Source organism: Platalea leucorodia, assembly GCF_965183815.1.
Source record: "Platalea leucorodia genome assembly, chromosome: 1".
Lineage (NCBI taxonomy): Eukaryota > Metazoa > Chordata > Aves > Pelecaniformes > Threskiornithidae > Platalea > Platalea leucorodia.
In genome coordinates this window covers 142,660,003-142,677,047 of record NC_138823.1, presented here as the reverse complement: position 1 = coordinate 142,677,047, position 17,045 = coordinate 142,660,003, and the positions used below count along the sequence as shown (strand labels likewise).

At 44.3% G+C, this 17,045-nt stretch overlaps 1 protein-coding gene across 1 annotated transcript in view; it reads right to left on the bottom strand.

Moving 5' to 3' along the window:
- CDK6 (cyclin dependent kinase 6) overlaps positions 1-9,823 on the bottom strand; it is a 131,152-nt gene extending 121,329 nt beyond the window's left edge. Inside the window, exons 1-2 of the mRNA XM_082326630.1 lie at positions 9,563-9,823; positions 7,101-7,591 (exon numbers count right to left, since the gene is read on the bottom strand). Of these exons, the coding sequence (XP_082182756.1) occupies positions 7,101-7,333 (233 nt within the window). The 5' untranslated portion in view covers positions 7,334-7,591; positions 9,563-9,823. The remainder of the gene's footprint in view (positions 1-7,100; positions 7,592-9,562) is intronic.
- Positions 9,824-17,045: the final 7,222 nt, after the last annotated feature.

The window sequence follows — 17,045 nt, the reverse complement described above, 5'->3', positions numbered from 1 at the left end:
TAAATTAAGTCAACTAAGAATTACTACAAAGACAAATAACCGCTCTTGATGCCAAATTCACATTACTGCTATACCAGGATAGTTACATTATTTATTCTGCATGATTTATTTTAACTTTTAATAGAAAAACTCTCCAGAAATAAGGCTTTGGTTAATGTAATACATGAATAAGAATCAGTATCTGTGATTCATATTCTTATGTATATTGTCCCTGAACTGTATTCAGAAAAGCACTTTAAAATTCAGTGCATACTTAATATCATAGCTATTTCTATTTGACAATGCACTTACATCTGTGCTAAATTTCCAACAATGGCTTAAATCCCACCGAGTGTACCTGAGTGACTCAGTGCTTTACTAAGTCACAGCCTCCAGCCTACTCTCTTTCAAACACCTGGAAAGTGAGGACTTTCCTTCTCCCCGCTCTGCTCCACACTTCAGCCGGCGGTAGGTACCATGAAGCAAACTGGAAATTCCCAATTAGTCTACACTGGCCCCTGTTTGCTGGGGTGGACCGTCCACACTCCTGTCCTTTGCAAGGCTCAGTTTTGAATCCTGGACCCCACTCCATTAACTCAGGCGATGCTGACGCTTTGCCTGGCAGTCACAGCAATGGTTCTGGTGAAATGAGTTGGTTTTCCATTCTGGGCAGGACGAGCAAGACTAGATCTCTCCAAGAACAGCATAGACATAACCATCCACAGATTTAAAGAAGGAAGGGAGCACTGGACATAATCTAAAATGACTAACATTTACTCACACAAAGACTGGAAACATGGTTTTTTGTGAAAAGCTTAGATTCAGAATAAGATAAAATACTTTTTGAAGAAAGCTTGTACTCACTCCAGAAACTGAATTTCCTAAGGCTCAGAAGGCTATTCCATATTCAACCCTTCCGTCCTGACATGCTCTTATCTGGTCCTGTTTCCGGCAGACCATGTACTCAAACTAAATCATCATATCCATTACTAATAAACAATTCATATGGATAGAAAGAATATAACTTATTTTCCCTGTACGTGCTTATTCTGTGTACTGTAGGGTTGCAAGCAGATGATGACAGGCCAGCATTCATGCGCAGTAACTTCACAATGTCCTCTGCCAACTTAACAAACTTCTCCAAATCCTACCTACAGCCAAACCCTCTTCAGTGTCAGCCACATCATTCCCCTTTGCCCTCTCGTTATGACAGAAACCACATTTCCAGGTAGGCAGTCCTCCCCAAGAGCTTTGCAGTGCTCCTCCTCGCAGTGGCCGGTCAGTGCAGGGATCACCTCCCTTCCTCTCCGACCACCACCGCTCTCCAGCCTGGAAATGCCTCTCTCCCGCCAAGGCACTTCCCATCTTCACATCTGCCTTGAAGACCATCCTGTTTGTGTTTGACTAAAACTGACTCTGAAGCTCATTCAGCTTTTCCTTCCCATTACTCATCTACTTCTTCTACCTCAGCTGAGACTCATCTGCCACATTAATCCCTTTAACCTTGGCAAGTTTCAAGTTCACTTTCTTCTGCTTCACTCCATCCCTGCATCTTATTTTACTCTTTCCACATGCAAGACAATCCCTGTACCTAGCAATGTAGAGGTAATCACTTATTTCTCTCCAGGGGCCTGCCAGATGCCATATGAGTGGTGCTACACAAAAATAAATTGAATTGCACAATACAGCACACTGCTGATCTGTAAGAATGATGTCACACACTAGAAGTTTAACATTAGCTTGGCAGAAAAAGGAAGTAAGGAAGGAAGCAGAATTCACTGGAGACAAACACCCCCTAAAATAGAAATGTTTCACTTGATGGGATGGAACATCTCAATGATTTTGAGAAGATCATCCTTTAAACTTATTAACAGTACAGTAATAAAGCCAGCAGCCAATATCAGTGTCACCACAAACTGGAAAGAGAAACAAAATTAGCGACTGTACTTTGAAATTCTTTCCCCTCTGTATGTTCCCATATAATTTCAGTTGAACAAACAGAACAAAGCAAAACAACTACAAGTTTAAATTGCCTTGCAAAAGGTTAGCTAGGTATTGATGAGCTGCTACGGATACACTCTGAATGCTCTCTCTATCAGGGTAGAGAGGGAATTTTAAGACACTTCTAAAAAGACACCTTCTAAGTATAACGCAATTTTAAGCACCAAGCCATGATACACTTCTGGGACCTCTGAGCAGAGCCAAGTGCTGGTCTTTATGTCAGGGCACGTGGGGATGGGGGAGTCAAGTGTGCCCCAGCCTCTTCCCCCCACGCTCAGGCTGCCTTGCCAAGGGACTCAGCTGATGGGCTCCATCAAGCACTCAAGTGCAAACCAAGAGATAGCAGCATGGACCACTGGACTGCAAAAGCAGGGGAAAAGCAACATGACAGTATTGCTGTACCATTTATATTTCAATGGCTATAAAATAACATAAAACCTTGAACCTGGCATAATTGTACAAATACTCCTAATTACTGGGTTTCCCCCACACTGATCCATATACCAAAAATACTGAGGAATAGAGTTACACTTCCAGCTAGGTGGATCATTCTGTTGAACCTAAGTCAATTAGCTGGGGCACCTATAATGCAAGTTAACGGGAAGGAGAGAACTAAGATTTTTAATTCCTTATTGTATGGTAACGATGACCTTGAATGGCAAGATTTCTGACACTTATCTTTGAAATAATAACCCAGATTAGATTATATTCTAATAGATTATATTCCATATAATTTTGGCTGTTTCAAAATTGAAGATTTACTAACCCATGAAAATACTAAAAAAGTTGTATTTATCAAAAAACTATACGCCAGGAGGCAAAAATATACAGCTTTGCAGGTTTGTTCTATTTGCTTAAGATTTAACACTATTAAAACTGTTAAATATATATATTTTAGAAAACAAGCACGGCAAGAATTACAGTATTCTGTCTTGTATATCACCTTCCCAGAGTGCAAATTCACAGTTTGATGGATGATTAACATTAGGGGAAAATTATTCATCTGATTACCAGCAGGAGAGAGATAAAATGAACACAATATACTGCTGAATTTAGCACTATAATCACAAGAAGAATTTTTACAGATATATTGCAGCAGGGAATACTCCCAGTTTTACACACAGGAATTTCCTGAATCTAATATGTCATTTATTCCTGGCAAAGTCTGTCCTTTGTCTACATATATTTCATTTTTCCTGAACAGAACAGCACTAAGCTACATAAGTGCTGGACCAACTTTTGCCAGATTTAACTACTGTATACAGCAAAGCTTTAGTAAAGCATTACATCTTATTATCTGAAAGGTGAGCAAGAGGAGCACCTTAATCATCCTATCAGTTACAAAGGACATTTCAGAGCCTACAACATACCTCATTTTAGACCAATTCACAGTAAGATTTACTCTTGAAGATTCTATTTTTTACTTTGTTTTGTGAAGATAAATAGAATAGAGTTAGGTGTCCTGATGGAGGAAAACTCTATACAAGGGCAAATATGAAGAGGAGAGGATTTTAAGCACATAGCAATCATCCTTTTAACTGTATTTTTCTCATGCCTTTCTGTAGACTATTTTTGACAGTCTCACAAAATACTAGATCAGTCCTCCAGGCCTTATTTCCGTTATAGTCAATAGTCCAGAGACTTCCACTACCATCACTATTCTGATGAAGATTAGACTTCCTTTCACTTCTTATCTTGCACCTCGTTTTGCTTTATTCTGCAGTGAAGTCTTATCTAACTTCATTATCTGTCGTTGTAAAAGCAACTGCGCTGCGAAAAATGCATCTCTTCGTTGTACGAATATAGAAATGATAGATTTGCAGAGAAGGAACGTGAAAGAAAGCTCTCATAATTAGCAAGCAGTAGCATGGAAAAATATGATAAATATTTTGTTTAAAATTATTCTATGCTATTTAGACATTTCTACTTCATGGAGAAAATTCTCTTCCATCCCCAATGCCAAGCACTGGAAACCAGTTTTGGCTCTAAGCATTTCTCAGGATTTTAGAGGAAGGGAATCTATGAGTATCTACAGCTATGACAAACCTGGGCTGCAGTACCAATGCTGGTCCTGCCTCATGGCTCTGCGACCAACAAAGCCACAGAGCTCCACCTCTGCCTAGCAAGTACTGGGTCTTTTCCTTACCAAACTGTTCTTCACATTCAGCACCACTTCATGGAGACAGAGAAGCCCTGGACTGCCGAGCTCCTTACGGTACTCTCTGGAGATGCCCAGACCTACCATTTGAGTTCAGGTCATGATGAGGTGTGGCCTGCGATTTCTGCCATTGCCATCAGCTGATGCCAGAGTACCACAGCCGAGCACAGGGCATGTGGCTCATCTGTTTGAAGTCTGTCTAAATTTTGACTCACAGAATGACTGTCGGTTTGCATTGAGCGACTCATGGATCACACATGCCATTACTCAGAGGTAACAGATTCAACATTATATTTGCAGTTCTCACTTATTTCTCTTGGGCTAGTTGCCTGTAATAATCAGAAAAAAGCTGGACATCCCCTCAAAATTAAAAAAAAAATTGATTTCAAATATTTGTGTTGTTATCCCAGTGCTCTGAAAATGATGAACACTTTAATCCAGTATGTAGACAACGCATTTGCCATTATTTTTATTTACTAGCCTGGCCATGATACCAGTTTCCAGAATGCATGCCCAAACAATGAACATTTTTGTGAGAATAATATGTTCAATAATTGAGTACAGCTACGTTAGCTGCTTAAAATCGTAGATCTTCTTTTACAGTATTTCCTTTTCTGAGCATATTTACATACTGCAAAAATAGACCTTTAATTTCAATAAATTACAAACTCTTCTACCGTATTTTGTAACGGAACTGGGGCATTTAAATATTTTCAAATAATCTTTCATTATAAGGATAGGATTTCAGTTACTCCAAAATGCTACTTATAGCTTCATCTGCTCTACAGATTAAAAACATGCACAACAGAGGTGAGTTTTTAAATAGCATTCCTCCCATTTTAGAATAGATAATGTTTGAAATAATTGCTTCATATACTCCCCTTCCTGTTTGTGGAACAAGGTATGCAGCCGAGGGCCCAAGCATCCTGATACATCACAGCCCAACCCCTTCCATCTGAAATGCTGCTTATGGCAAAAGGTACAGGCTTCACAACACCCCTATGAGGATGCACTTTCAGAGATTTTTATATTGAAACTACATTCTCATATTGCTGGTTGAAATACTTACTGGTTGCAGAGAATGAATTTTCATTCAAACTTGTAAAAATATTTCAAGCTTCAATATATTTATGCAATGCTATGTTGAGATTGCACTGCACTTAAAACCAAGCAAAACAAGTCTGCAGCTGCATAGTCAGTCCATCCAATAGCTCTTTGGAAAACAAGAATTTTATTTTTCATGATTTTGCTGAATTCAGGATTAGAAAGCTCTTAAAAAACATCTTTTACTTCATATGGAAAGATCTCGATGCAGAAAAACTCATAAATATTGCTACGTTGAATTATTCCCAAACAAGGTTTACAATTTTCACAATATGTAAATGTCTAAACCTGGACAACTAAATCCTCATTTACTCTTATAAATTATTGGGCTGGATTTCAGCGATTCTGAGAACTCTCAACTATCTCCACTGCCAAGGAAGAACTTTGTGTGCGCTCCTCTGTAAACTAAGCCACTTGATTTGGTGATCAAATACGACACGTTGTCCACACAAAGATGCCCCGACTTTTGAAATTTATTCACTAAGCCTCTGGCATTACCAGGTGCCAGTCAAAATAATGGTTATTAACCAAATTGTGGATTTGCTTGATTAGCAATGGAAAAGTGTGAGCTGCAGCCTGCATCCCATTGCTCACTGCAGTGAGACTGATGACACGCGCCCCATTATCAGTATTTCAGAATACACATGCTTTGCCTATTCAGTTTAGACAGAAATGCCTTGAGATGAACAAAAATGAATTTATCTCTAGCTATTCACTTCTGTATTTTAAATATTATTCTCTGTCTCACCTTTCCTCTTGCACCTACTATAAACCCCCTCATCTCAGACCCTAAAACAGGAGGATCACAGCTACAAGCCATTTTGAAGGTCACCTTTAACTGCAGAGTATCTATTTCTCTAGGACTGAGAGAGGCCTGGTGTTAGTGAAGTACAAAATATTTTTCTTTTGCTATGCAATATGTGCGTACAATAACGCAAATAACAGGAAATATTCTTGTTAATAAGGCACCATCAGCCAGATGCTGACCAGTTTCAAATCACTGTACACCTGGGTATCTGCAAAGTGAAGCTTACTTCTTGAAGTTCATAATATTAATAAAAGACGCTCACAGGCTGCTGGAGGTTTCCAGCTATAGAAAAATGTAAGAGGTTATAGTAGGGCCAGCCTTACTGAGAAAATCTGTTCAAGAACACAGGTCATTTATCCAGGGTCTGTGCTACTGACACAACAGAAAGGACATCCTGGGGCCATTGCCACCACTTTGCAAGCAGGGCCTGACGTCTGTACTGTCGCACCCTTGGTAGCACAATCATCAGCACATGGTGAAAATAGTACCAGTCAAACAGCATTCAACCATAAGGCCGCCTGCAAAGCTTGAAGTCTTAAGCTGTTACTTCTCTTTAACACGACAATCTGCAACTTTCTGTAAAAGCATCCCAAAAGGTAGAATGCACTTTCCACTACCGCTGTCCTAATCTTTGCCATTTCAATAATGAATAGAGCTGCTAAAAATCAGCTGCAGCTGGCAGAACTAATACCTGAATCAAAACTTGGGAGACGTTGGGTTTTTTTCATTCTCTCTTATGCCCGAGGAAATAGCGTATATATGGCTCCTTGCCCACCCACTCAAACACTTAAGTAAGTCACACACCTATGCCTCTGGAGATGGGTGTTTGTGTGTGTGGGAGGCAACGCACAGAGATGAGGTGAGGTCTGGCAGGCAGCACCATGGCCTGCTGAAACCTCAAACCACACTTCATGTACACAGTTTAGTGCTCACTTCATCCACAAACCCAAACTAGTGTCCAGTCCATTTACCTACCCAAACTCTCACTTGCCCAATTCATGTACTAAAACCAGGGCCCCGCTGATCGGGACGCCTGCCCCGCTTCCTCACCTGACCACGTTGGGGTGCTCGAACGTCTCCAGGTGCCTCAAAACTGCCACCTCTCGGATGGTGGACAGCGGCATCCCCTCCTCGCTGGTCTGCACCCGTACCCGCTTCAGCGCAACAAAGCGACCTCCATTCTTCAAGTCTCGGGCCTTGAACACCTTCCCGTAGGCTCCTTCCCCAATCTCAGCCACACATTCATACTGCTGGTCAGCCACGTTTGTGCTGTCCTTATCCATGCTGGCGCGGCTCCTCTTCCTCCCGTGCTTCAAGCGCCGCGGCGCGGCTCTCGGTCTCAATCGTTTTCTGAAAACTAGTACTTTGCTTGCGTTGCAGATATGCCACGCGCTTGGTACCTCTGCCAGAGGGGCAGTAGGAAGCTCTCGCCCCAGTCTTCTCGTTTGTCTTCTGTACGGGCCCCAATGCGCCTCCTCCTTCGGCCACCGGGAATTATCATACAGTCTTTGGGAGCATTGTCTGTGTAAAGCCAATGAGATCTGGAGGACAAACCAAGCAAGAAAAGTCAGTTTAGTTTACTTCATTACTTCGCATCATTCAAAAACTGAGAAAATTAAGCTAATATAGTAGATAGCTACATGCAAAGCAAAAACGTGGTGCAAAGGAAGATGCACGAGGGTGACACATGTATCAACGTTCCTGCATGGCTGATACAAGACTATGTAGTTATCATGGTCTGCACAGAAGGCTACAATACACAGCTACAGAGCAACCACGTGCTGTGGGATTTTACTGAGCAACGGGCTGAATACGACGACCCTGTGAGATAGGGACGATGGGAATGGCCGAGCTAACTATGCATGTGTGAGGGGAAGTTACGTCCAGGAACTTATGTCAGGATTGCAGGACTCAAAGTTTTCTTCAGTGCACATGGTGGGGTCTTGGAAATATATCCCACGCTACATTACTGTTGCTTATTCGTAAACGACTGATAGCACTTGGAGGTTTCAGGCTTGCGCTGCTCTCCCCTGTGCTAAGCCCTGCATGAACACACGGCAAGAGACAAGTTCCTGCCTCAAAGCGCCTGTGGGGAGGAGAAACACGCACATATTTAAAAGACGATAATAATGTTACTGAGCATTGTGTGCTAGAGGTAGATTCAGAAATGCACACTTCAGCGAACTTATGAACACGCAAGGGTTTTGGCTGTGGACACTACTACCACTGGATGTGCGACTGGCAGTTCCTTGCAGACCAGCGTGATGGAAGATGGTCTTCAGGAGCAGCACGCTCTGCTGTGTAGCGCATGAGGCTGGAGAGCAGAAGCGCTTCCTTCTGCATCCAGTTTCATCCACACTTTCTGCAGCACTGTGGGCAAACCCTCTCCCCTCACAAAGCTCCACATGAATCCTCTCCTTTCCCCCTGCCCCTTTTTAACATAATGATATTGTGACCTCCGGGGCTGTAACCCTCTCCTACACTGCATTTTTACCGTGCCAGGATTAAAGTGCCCCGGACAGCTCAGTCGGGGATCCCTAATTTGAACCTAGACACCAAGCCAGAGGTATTTTCTACATTTATGCTGATCTTCCACCCTAGTCGCAGTTGAAAAGAGCGATCTGAAGGAAACCTGCGCCCGCTGCTCATCGCTGTTCCCCGGCTGCGGCCAGAGGCACCACCCTGCCCCACTGGCTCCAGCCGCCTCCCCAGCTGCCACCGCACCGCCCCGTCCGCGGGGCCACCCGCGCCCCCCGCACCTCCGCGCCCGCAGCGGCCCCGGGCGCCGGGGGGCACCTGCCCCGCGGCCCGCGCCCCGCGCCGCTGCGGAGGGCGCCCCCCGGCGGCGGGCAGCGGCGACGCGCCCGTGCGTGGCCGCGGGAGCGCCGGGCCCTGCCGCGGCGCGGCCGCGGCGCCGGGTGGAAAGTTACCGGTGGCTCGCCCCGGGCGCGGCGGGACAGCGGCGGCGCCCCCCGGCCCTCGCCCCCCCCGCCCCGGCACCGAGCTCCCCTCCGCGGGCGCCCCACGCGCGGCGGGGGGTGGCGGCGGGGGACATGCGGGGAACCGCGTCCCCCCGCTTCCTCTCAGGGGACCGGGGCGGGGGGGGGGCGGCTCGGCAGGACGCTGGGGGGACCCCCCCGGCGGCTCCCCGGGAGGGCAGCACCCTCCCCCGCGGCCCCCGACACGGCCACCGACACGGGGGGCGCCCCCACGCCGACCCCGAGGGGGCTGCGGCGGCACGGCGGGGCGAGCTGCCCCCGGCCCCGGCCGCCGAAGGGACGCGTCCGCGGTGCCGTCCGCGGCGGGGTGCGCGGCGTGGGCTGCCCGGGCCGGGCGGGGGGCGGCGTGCGGGCCACGCCGCCGGGCCGGGTGCGCGGAGCACATGGGCGCCCCGCGTTACCTGGTGTGCGCCACGGCCGCCTCCACCGCCACCAGATCCCCAAATAATCCTCAGCCCCGGGGGGGGGGGGGGGGGTTGGGGAGGGAGGGGGTGAGTCCTCCCTAAAACAAACCTCCCATTGAGCGAGGCGGGGTGGAGAGCCGGCCCGGGGTCTGCCCCTTCACATGGCGATGTCTCCGGCAGGTCCCGGCAGCGGCCGCCCGGGCCACACAGGTAGCTGCTCCGCGGCTCGGCCGCCCTCGGCTCGCATCCTCCTGCCGCTGCCGCTGCCGCCGGCGCCGCCGCCGCCGCCGGGCTGCACCTTGGCGCAGAAGGCAGCTCGCACTCGTCCCCCAGCCCGCTTCTCCCGCCCCCACCCTGCCCGGGGAAAACGAAAACGCGAAAGAAAAATCGCGGCCGGCGGCCCCCGGGGAGCTGCAGCGCCGCGACCGCAGCCCCGCCGGCCGCAGCCTGCCGGTGCGGGGCTCGGGCACCGGCCCTCGGCGCTGCCGCTGCTCCGCCGCTGCCCCCGGCGCCGCGCTGCGCTGCCGCTCCTCGCTCGCTCCCTCGGCCTCTGTTCAGCCTGGGAGCAGCAGCAGCTTGCCTTTTCTTTTTTTTTCCCCTCTCCTCAACTTTTTTTTTTCCCCTTGCTTTCCCACGCTGGCTGAATGTGACTTGACCCCGTTTCAAAAAAGTTTGACATAGTGCTTCAACATTTCCGCATTCCTCCCCGACTACAAAGGCTGCAGCCGCCTCCTTCTGCTTTCTGTCTCTGCTCTCTGTCTTCACACTCAATGAAATCCTTCATGTGCCTCTGCCAAAGGCAGCCGCATACCGCAAGGGTCGCCGCGAGCGCCGCGGCCAGGCATGGCCCGGGGCGAGTCGCCCCGGGGGGTCCCGGCGGGGCCCGGCCCCGGCCCCGGCCCCGGCCCCGCCGCCGTGCTCGGCGCTGCACAGACGCGGGCTCAGCCGGCTGCGGCAGCACTGAGAAGCCTGACTCATTCCTAGGGCTCAGTGTGCAAGGCGCTGGGAAATAACCCTTTTGGGTTTGGTTTTTTTTTTTTTTTTTTCCCTTCCTGGGAAATAACCATATTTTTTTTTCTCCAGAAAAACGCGGATTCTTCTGTGCTTTCTTGCTACTTTCCATTTACAGGGAGCGCAGAGCTCCGGCAGGAAGTAAGCGCTCATGAACGCTTTCGGGAAGCATCAAGAAACTTCGTTGCTGAAGAACCCCCCCCCCCCCCCCCAGCAAAGTCTTTGCCCCGACAGGCTTGCAGCTGGAGACGCACGGGGCAGCGGGGCGAGGAGGGCAGGGTGTGCGGAGGAGCTGGGCACGCAGTCAGCCCGTCCTCTGATGTGGAGAATATTTTGTAGGCAGCCGATTCCTACAAATATTGAAATTCACCGCAGGAAAAAAAAAAAAATCACGAAACAGATGCCGATCTACTCTATCTGCATGGGGGAAAACACACATCTGGAGTGCCTAATGCCCAGTTCCCCCAGCTAGTACCCTCCAGCACATGCTTTTCTGGACCTCAAGGATGATTAGGGTCCAGCTCCAGAACCAGCTCTTATGGGGGCTTAACTGGGAGGGAGTGGACCCAGATCCCCTCTTAGAATGGGAAGCGTAATTTAACTACGTCGGTTTATAACTCAAAAAGTGTATGTCAAGGACTTGGCATCGTACACCCATTTAGAATAAGTAAAAAAAATAGATATAATACTGTACAGATGAAGAGAATTCATATCAGAAAGCAGCATATAATATAATAACTCTGTCTGGACTCACAGTGCTACCAAGCATATATGAAATCCTATAGCTGTGCTACCAAGCATACATGAAATCGTATAGCTTAAATTAAATTTGTTTTCCTGGCTTGGAAACTGACCCCAGCAATCCCACATGCCCTTCCTATTTCTGAGAGGTGTAGCAGCAGCACCTGGGGGGGGGGCTGGTGAGGGGAAGCCGGCTGAGAGCAGAAGGGAGACCTCTGCTTTCCCCTGGAGAAAAGAGGGAGCTGGTACCACTCACCCCTTCAAGGAAAAGGCCAGTGGCATGTGAGTGTTTGCAGGAGACCATGGATACTTTGCAAGAACTTTATGCTCATAATATATGTTAGTTTAAATCACAGAAATTCCTCAACAACTTCTGAAGTCCAGGATTTATCAGAAAAAGATGCTGAAGTTAACAGCAAACCCCATAACCTTTAAATGTGAAAGTGTCAAAGATTCAAATACACAGATCAAATCTTTTTTTTTAAAGATGTGAAAAATCACATCACATTACAAGGTTCATGTGTACATACACTACCTCCCTCCATTTCTCTGTTTTGTAACTTTTATGGTTTTCTTAAATGTATCTTCTTTCTTTCTCTTCCTTCCTTCCTTCCTTCCTTCCTTTCTTTCTTTTCTTTCTTTCTTTCTTTCTCTCTTTCTTTCTTTCTTTCTTTCTTTCTTTCTTTCTTTCTTTCTTTCTTTCTTTCTTTCTTTCTTTCTTTCTTTCTTTCTTTCTTTCTTTCTTTCTTTCTTTCTTTCTTTCTTTCTTTCTTTCTTTCTTTCTTTCTTTCTTTCTTTCTTTTTCTTTCTTTCTTTCTTTCTTTCTTTCTCTCTCTCTCCCCCCCCCCCCTTCCTTCCTTCTGTCTTTCCTTCTGTCTTTCCTTCTTTCTTTTTTAACCTAATATTTAGGCAGCTGTAACAGGCTGTGTAGAGAAAACCCTCCTCAGGCTCCAGGGGCATTACCTGTCTCACTTTACATGCAAAAGGCTTCACTTTTGGGAAGAAGTGAAGCCTTGGTTGCTGTCTCCCCCCTGAAGATCTCTGGATCTTTAAACTCCAGCCAGGCTCTGTTCCCAAGCAGGGACTGAGAGGCACCGGGGGCTTTGGCCAGGTGAATGTGCAGCTTCACGTTTAGGATGAAGGTGGAAGGGAGATTTCTGCAGTCCCCTGGCATTTACCTCTGTGCTCAAATGTGCTGATCTATCATTCTCCTAATAAACGGTGTTCAATACAAACTCACCCTTTCATCCCATATTCTCCCAACGTTTTGGGGGAGTACATGGAATGGTGCTGTCCTTTAGAAGTGTTTTATCTGCCTTTCTGTCTGGTGATGTCAGTAGAGATTGCCATGGGATATTACAATGCTCATGCTATCAAACTGAAGGAATTTAAAACATAGAAGTGCCACATACTTAATGTGGCTTTATATGATCCTCAGGTTTTTTTCAGGGACTTCTTCAAAAAATGATGTGACTATTTTTTTTCTTTCTCTCCACCTGAAGATCAGGCAATCAAACTACTTTGTGTCCCAAAGTACAGCGTTCAAAGAAGCTCTACAAACCTCTAAAATGACCTAAACCAATTTTCATAATTTTCTTTATATAAAAGTTAAGTGATTTCAGGAAGAAATTTCCAAACCTGATTAAATATAAACATCAGCTAAAATGGATGATACTACAAATAATTTGTTGTAGAGGCTGAAATTACTTACCTGAATTGTCAGAATTCTTTGAAAATATAAAATCTACTACATTTGTTTTAAAGTTCAAAGTCAAGAAGATGTTTCAAATAACATACATTTTAGAATAGTTATAAATCATCAAAAAATACATTTTAAATAAAGTTTTTTTTTTGTTTTCATAACAACCTTTAAAAATGTTTAATCTTCTGTTTTCATGAAAACAACGTTCTACTTCTAACATTTCTGATTTAGAATAGGTGAGTATACATTTATTTTTTATCAGCAACGGAGGTTTCCCCATAGAGAAATTAATAAATCCCTTATTTCTTTTATAATTCAAAACATCTTAATTCTTATAAATTTACAGCTATTTTGAGAAATTAATGTTTTAAGAAGCTTATTAAATATTGTTATGAAATGAATTCTGAATACCATTGTTGCTAATTCTAAACTTACTTAATTGTGAACTATTTTGTGTTCTGGAAAAACAAACATTTGCGAATGTGTATTGAAAGAGGAAGAAAAGAAATTTCTTTCTACATCACTGTTTTCCGATTTTCCATCAACAACTTCTTTGTGAAAATATGTTTTTCAATATTTTTCAATTCCAGTATTTTTAATTCTAGTATTTTTTTTTAAATCACAGCGAAAAAGAGAAACAACTTATACTGAAATGCATTTAAAAAGGAAATTTCTAATGTATTATTTGAATTGGAATTAAATTGCAATCAAACTCCATTAAAACCAAAAAGAAATTATGTTACATGCCGTATAGAAATCATTTTCATAAAACGAGGTCTGTAATGTTTTGCTGGAAATAATGAATAAGCCAGTGGTGTGGAAATGGATAACAAGCAATTACCAGAATGAGTATAAAGCAGTTGATTAAAATAAGCTGGTAGTGGTGGGCAATACCAAGAAGCGTGATGAATAAACTAAGACTTTCAGAAAGGATGAGACACAGAGTATTGTTTTGCTTTGTGTATTTTATCTGTGTTTCAGGAACAGCTGAGGTTCTGCTGGGGATTCACTGTTTGATCTTACAAGAAGTGTTCTGCAAAACAGCATGAAACTTCCTTTTCAATGTACAAATTTTCATAAAGCTTTTGGGAAATAGTTTGCTTTGATTATGGTGTTATTGCCGGGTTTTGTTTGTTAACTTGCATCTTCAGTCTCAATTAATATGATTTTTAACCAATTTTTCTGGGCATTTACCCTCAAGAAAACACCTGAACTGATGAGAGACCAACTATTGTTATAGTAGAGAGACACCAGTCAACTATTGTGAATATAAATATTTAGAACCTGCAGTAGCCAGAATTTGTTTTAAAATGGTAGCATAAATTATGGCTTTTTAGAAGTTCCCTTTAGCAAGCCAAAAGAGGTTTTATAAACAAAAAAATTAGTATTTATACTGCGTAGAAAATTATTCCTGAAAACGTATTTCAGATATCACATCTCATAACAAACTTGGGAAATAACTATTTTCATCTATCATTAGCTGTGTTATATGTGTGTGAAAATGGACTATAAATATATGCTAAATAGTTTAAAGCTACTTTTAATGAAGCATAGGCATAATGAGAAATGCGACATAGTTGAACACTAAGAATTAATTCCAATGTGAAATATTAAAATATTTTCCATATGTACCTTAGCTAGTTGAACAAGAACACAAAAAAAATATTAAATTATATTTACAGAAAAATAATTCATTAACATTCACATAATGTTTTAATTAATTCTGGTGAAAGAAAATACTGTCTAATCCATGCAAAATGTATGCAGCCACTGCATAACTGGCAGTGATTACGGTATCTAAGCCAATTACAGTATGATTGTTCAGTTTATTTTTCTTTCAGTCAGAACCTTTGTTTATAGCAGATAGTTTTATGTTTTACAAATTGTATCTTTCTGTTATTACAGTAATAAACTATACTGTGGGGCTATTGTTTCTTAGTAGAAAGAACCGTAACATAATGTTAGGCATTTAAGCATACACATATTTCCCCATATTTGTTTGTGTATGCTTTAGTAATTACCAGTCGCAGGAGTGGCCAAGAAATGTGCCATGTGAAAAGCACGCCTACAACTAACACAAGCCTGTTTGCTCCAACAGTCTCTGACTACTCCAGGGAATGCACCTGAGTGAATCCACCAGCCGTATTTCCCTATCCAGCTCTTAAGGCAAGAGCCAGCAAACTTCATTGGCTTTCTTCAGAAAGCTGACTTTGGGGGTTATTACACAATGGAAGATCAAGGGCAAAATGTATACCTACTGTCAGGAAAACAGCACGCTATTTGTATTTGCATTGTTCCCTCAGAGCTTTAGCTAGGAACTGAGTCCCCTCTTGCACGCCACGCTACGCAGCATCGTGCTGAAAGGCAGCCTTTGCACCAAATGGCTTGCAGTCAAAGCCAGGGAAATGGAAGGACAGAGAAGGAGAAAGATTTGCTGAAAATCGCACTGCAGGTCAGCAGGGAAAAAATAGAGCAAGAAGATGGAGATTTATGGAGCCCTGATCCTATGATCTAGCACAGGGGTAGGTAAACTGTGGCATGCACGCTGCAGACGGTGTCCGAGGCGGTGGGGTCCTGGTGGCATGTTTTACGCCATGGGACTGGCAGCCAGGCTGTGCCACTGTGGAAGCTGCTAGGTAATCCAAATCCCTAACAGGAGTGACAGTGGGGAAGCAAGGCATCGGGGTCTGCTGAGACAGGCACTGCCAGCTCATCCTGGGACCCTGCGGCATGCGGCACGAGGTGGGGCTCCCGAGGAGCCGGTGCCATCTCCCATCTGTGGTCTCTGCTGGCACTCTTCCTTTCAGCTCAGAGTGCTGAGCCGAGGGGTATCTGTCTTGGCCTCAAGATTAAGATCTTTTTGGAATGGGGCTCATAGGGGCAGAAATATCAGCCACCCTGAAGTTGTCAGTAGCCAACAGTTGAGGGACACAGTAGAGAAGGGACCTGTGTTTTATTTTCTTCCAAGTGTTTTCCCTAATTTGCAGTCAATTGCTCATTGGCATTATATTCTGCACTTCTTTATAGCAATATCTGGCATGGGTGTGATTCTTCCCTCTTCCTTTCTGCTCTTTTTATTTGTTTTAGTGGCTTTTACGTCTGCTTCAGATAAGTGTATTTACATCTGTGCATATATATTCAGTGCATGGCTGTATCTTTTTTTCTTCATGCCTTTTCTAGAACGCTTACTCTTAATCTCTGTTTTCCATTCAGTGTAGGAGAGAAGCAGAGACAGAACTTCAACTTTTAGTGGAAGCTTTCAAAGAAAACCCCGTTTGATTTGTACACCATAATCCTAAACTTTTTGTGTCATTCAGGTCTTAAAAAATTACTCACAATATGACTTATTTTAGAGTGTAGCTGTGATCAGGAAAGTTGGCCACAGAAAACAGGACTTTACTCAGCTGATCTGGCCCTGAGTAAACATAGTCTTATCTGTTGGTAACAGTGACTAATACAAGATTTTATAAATTTTTCTTCTGTTAGTGTTTCACAAAAAGGGAGCAGACTTTGAATGTAGATAATGCATGGACCAAGTTCTTAAATGTGTTCCAGTTGTGGGTTTCCTTCTGTCATGCAGAAAGACCCTACCTTATCCCAGAAGCCACACGGCGTTTATCCGGTGGGTGGCCAGTAAGCCTTTTTTGTGCTGCACTTGGGAACTAAGTAAATTTGATCTGGAAATTGCCAGTTCACCCAGAACGCCAGCATGCCATCTGTATAGTCACATTTTGGAGAGAAATTGCATATTTGTTCCTGCTTAATGAAAAATGCAGTAACGTTTGCCATAGCGTGCTAGAAAAACTGGTGTACGAGATAGGAACATGCCCAAGGTACGGTATCACTGCAAGTTAATGAACATTTAGCCAATAAATCAAATAGAACTAGGACCACATACAATCTCTGGTGTCAGTCAGTAAAAATAAATGTAAAGAAAATTAAGTTGAAATTATGTAGCATTTGACTGCAGAAAAAATGAATAATGTAAAACTGCTGGGAGCTGGTAAGAAACTGCTGCCCTAAAGCACCAAAGAAGCGTCGTGTCATATCAGTCAGGTGATGGAGGGGATAAGCAACGGCTGCGTTCCTTCCCTGCAATAGAGAGCTGTGTTTTGTTACGTAGAAATAATGGAGTTAC